The 2,048-nt window shown below is 59.7% G+C and overlaps 1 protein-coding gene across 1 annotated transcript in view; it reads left to right on the top strand.

The window, feature by feature from the left end:
* Positions 1 to 1,199, top strand: part of DRC1 (dynein regulatory complex subunit 1) — a gene marked incomplete at its 5' end in the record, with an annotated part of 9,744 nt that extends 8,545 nt beyond the window's left edge. Inside the window, 2 exons of the mRNA XM_008935486.1 lie at positions 148 to 291; positions 1,094 to 1,199. Coding sequence (XP_008933734.1) covers positions 148 to 291; positions 1,094 to 1,199 — 250 coding nt within the window. The remainder of the gene's footprint in view (positions 1 to 147; positions 292 to 1,093) is intronic.
* Between the last annotated feature and the right edge of the window lie 849 nt (positions 1,200 to 2,048).

Genomic DNA, 2,048 nt, shown 5'->3' with positions numbered 1-2,048 from the left:
GACCCTTCCCCAGCAGCTCCGTTGCCCTTCTCTGGCCACGCTCCAGCCCCTCAAGCCCCTTCTTGGGTTGAGGAGCCCAAACCTGACCCCAGGATTTGAGGTGCAGCCTCCCCAGTGCTGAGACACAGACACTCCTCTGTCCCCCAGGGTGCAGGACAGATCAGCCAAGGAGGTGCTGCTGGCACAGGACAGCTCCAAGGACTGGGAGTACTGGGCAGCCCTGACCCGTGTGATCCCTGAGCCCACCCTGAGGCTGTGGGATGCTCTGGCAGCAGCACTGGAGGGATACCAGTGAGTAGGGGCTGTGCTGCTGGGGACAGGGCAGGAGGTGGCTTGGCTGGGTGAACCTCAGTGATAGGGATTGACCTGCTGGAATGAAGCTTCATGGGAAGGACTTGGAGGTTCTGGGAGACAAGAAGTTCCCCGTGAGGCAGCAATGGGCCTTCATGGCCAAGAAGGTCAATGGTTTCCTGGGGTGCATGAAGAAGAGTGTGGCCAGCAGGTCAGGGAGGTTCTCCTGCCCCTCTGCTCTGCCCCAGGGAAGACATCTCTCAGGTACTGGGTCTAGTTCTGGGCTCCCCAGTTCCAGAGAGACCAGGAGCTACTGGAGAGAGTCCAGCAGAGGCTGGGAAGCTGCTGAGGGGCTGGAGCATCTCTGTGCCAGGCCAGGCTGAGAGCCCTGGGGCTGCTGAGCTGGAGGAGAGAAGCCTCAGAGGGGATCTGAGCAGTGCTGAGCAAGAGCTCAAGGGCCCCGGGGGGCAAGAGGCTGGGGCCAGACTCTGCTCAGTGGTGCCAGGGACAGGACAAGGGGCAACGGGCACCAACTGGAACCCAGGAGGTGCCACCTGAGCAGGAGGAGAAACTTCTCTGCTGGGAGGGTGGCAGAGCCTGGCCCAGGCTGCCCAGAGAGGCTGTGGAGTCTCCTGCTCTGGAGAGATCCCAAACCCTCCTGGCTGTGCCCCTGGGCACCCTGCTGGGGGTGAGCTGCTGGAGCAGGGGTGGGATGGGATGATCCCCAGAGGTCCCTCCCACCCCCATCATCCTGCTGGGATCCTGGCACTGACTGCATCAACCCTCTGCTCTCCTCACCCAGCAAGATCCTCATGCACAGGTCCAAGCTCCTCACTGAAGCCACCACCCTGCAGCAGCAGAACCTGGAGCTGTGCCTGCTGCTGGAGCAACACCTCAGCTCCAGGTAGGTCCTACACCCTCCTCCCCTCCAACCTGGGGACACCCCAGGGGGGGTTCCCAGACACGAGGAAGGGTCACCACTGCTCAGGGTGCTTCTCCCTTGCAGGTGAACCTCAAGCTGCTGTCCCTGTGCAGTGGATGGACCTGCAGTGAGCACCCAGGACCAGGACAAAGCTTTTCTCAGCCCTAATCTGAAGCTGGAGACCCTTAAACCCTTTTACTGCTCTCAGTGTTGCTGCCTCTATCCCCAAATTCTGCACGTCCAGGGTGGTATCAGCCCCTAGTGGAGCTGCCAGCAGAGTTATCTCCAGGAGGACCTTGTCACATCCATGATTCTCTCCCACCCTTTGGCTTCCCAGCAGTTTTATCTCCTTCCCAGTGCAGGCTTCCTGGCCAGCTTTATCTGTAGCCTTTCCTCCCACTGCCACGGTACAAACCCTTTCTCCTCCCACAGCAGAACATCAATATTTGGGTTATTTTGCTCACTGGGTGTCTGTGGCCTTGCCTTGAATTCACTTTTCTCCTTCTTCCCACCAGGGAATCCATCCAGCCTGGAGGGTTGGTGATCCCAGGGGACACACTGCTCCCAGGGATCCACAAATGCAACCAAAAAAAGGCCAAAATTGAGACAGTGGGAAGGAAAAAAAGGCCAAAATTGAGACAGGGGGAAGGATTTGGGGGCAGGGATGGGCACCACCCAGCTTGTGTCTGCCAGGCTCCCAGCACCACCGAGGTGCCAGCTCCTGGATCATCACATCCCAGGGTGGTTTGGGTGAGGAGGGGCCTTCCAAGGTCACCCTGTCCCACCCCTGCAGGGAGCAGGGACATCTGCAGCTAGAGCAGGGTGCTCAGAGCTC

This window comes from Merops nubicus, unplaced genomic scaffold (assembly GCF_000691845.1).
Source record: "Merops nubicus isolate BGI_N331 unplaced genomic scaffold, ASM69184v1 scaffold28372, whole genome shotgun sequence".
Lineage (NCBI taxonomy): Eukaryota > Metazoa > Chordata > Aves > Coraciiformes > Meropidae > Merops > Merops nubicus.
This window is presented reverse-complemented; position numbering and strand designations above follow the sequence as displayed.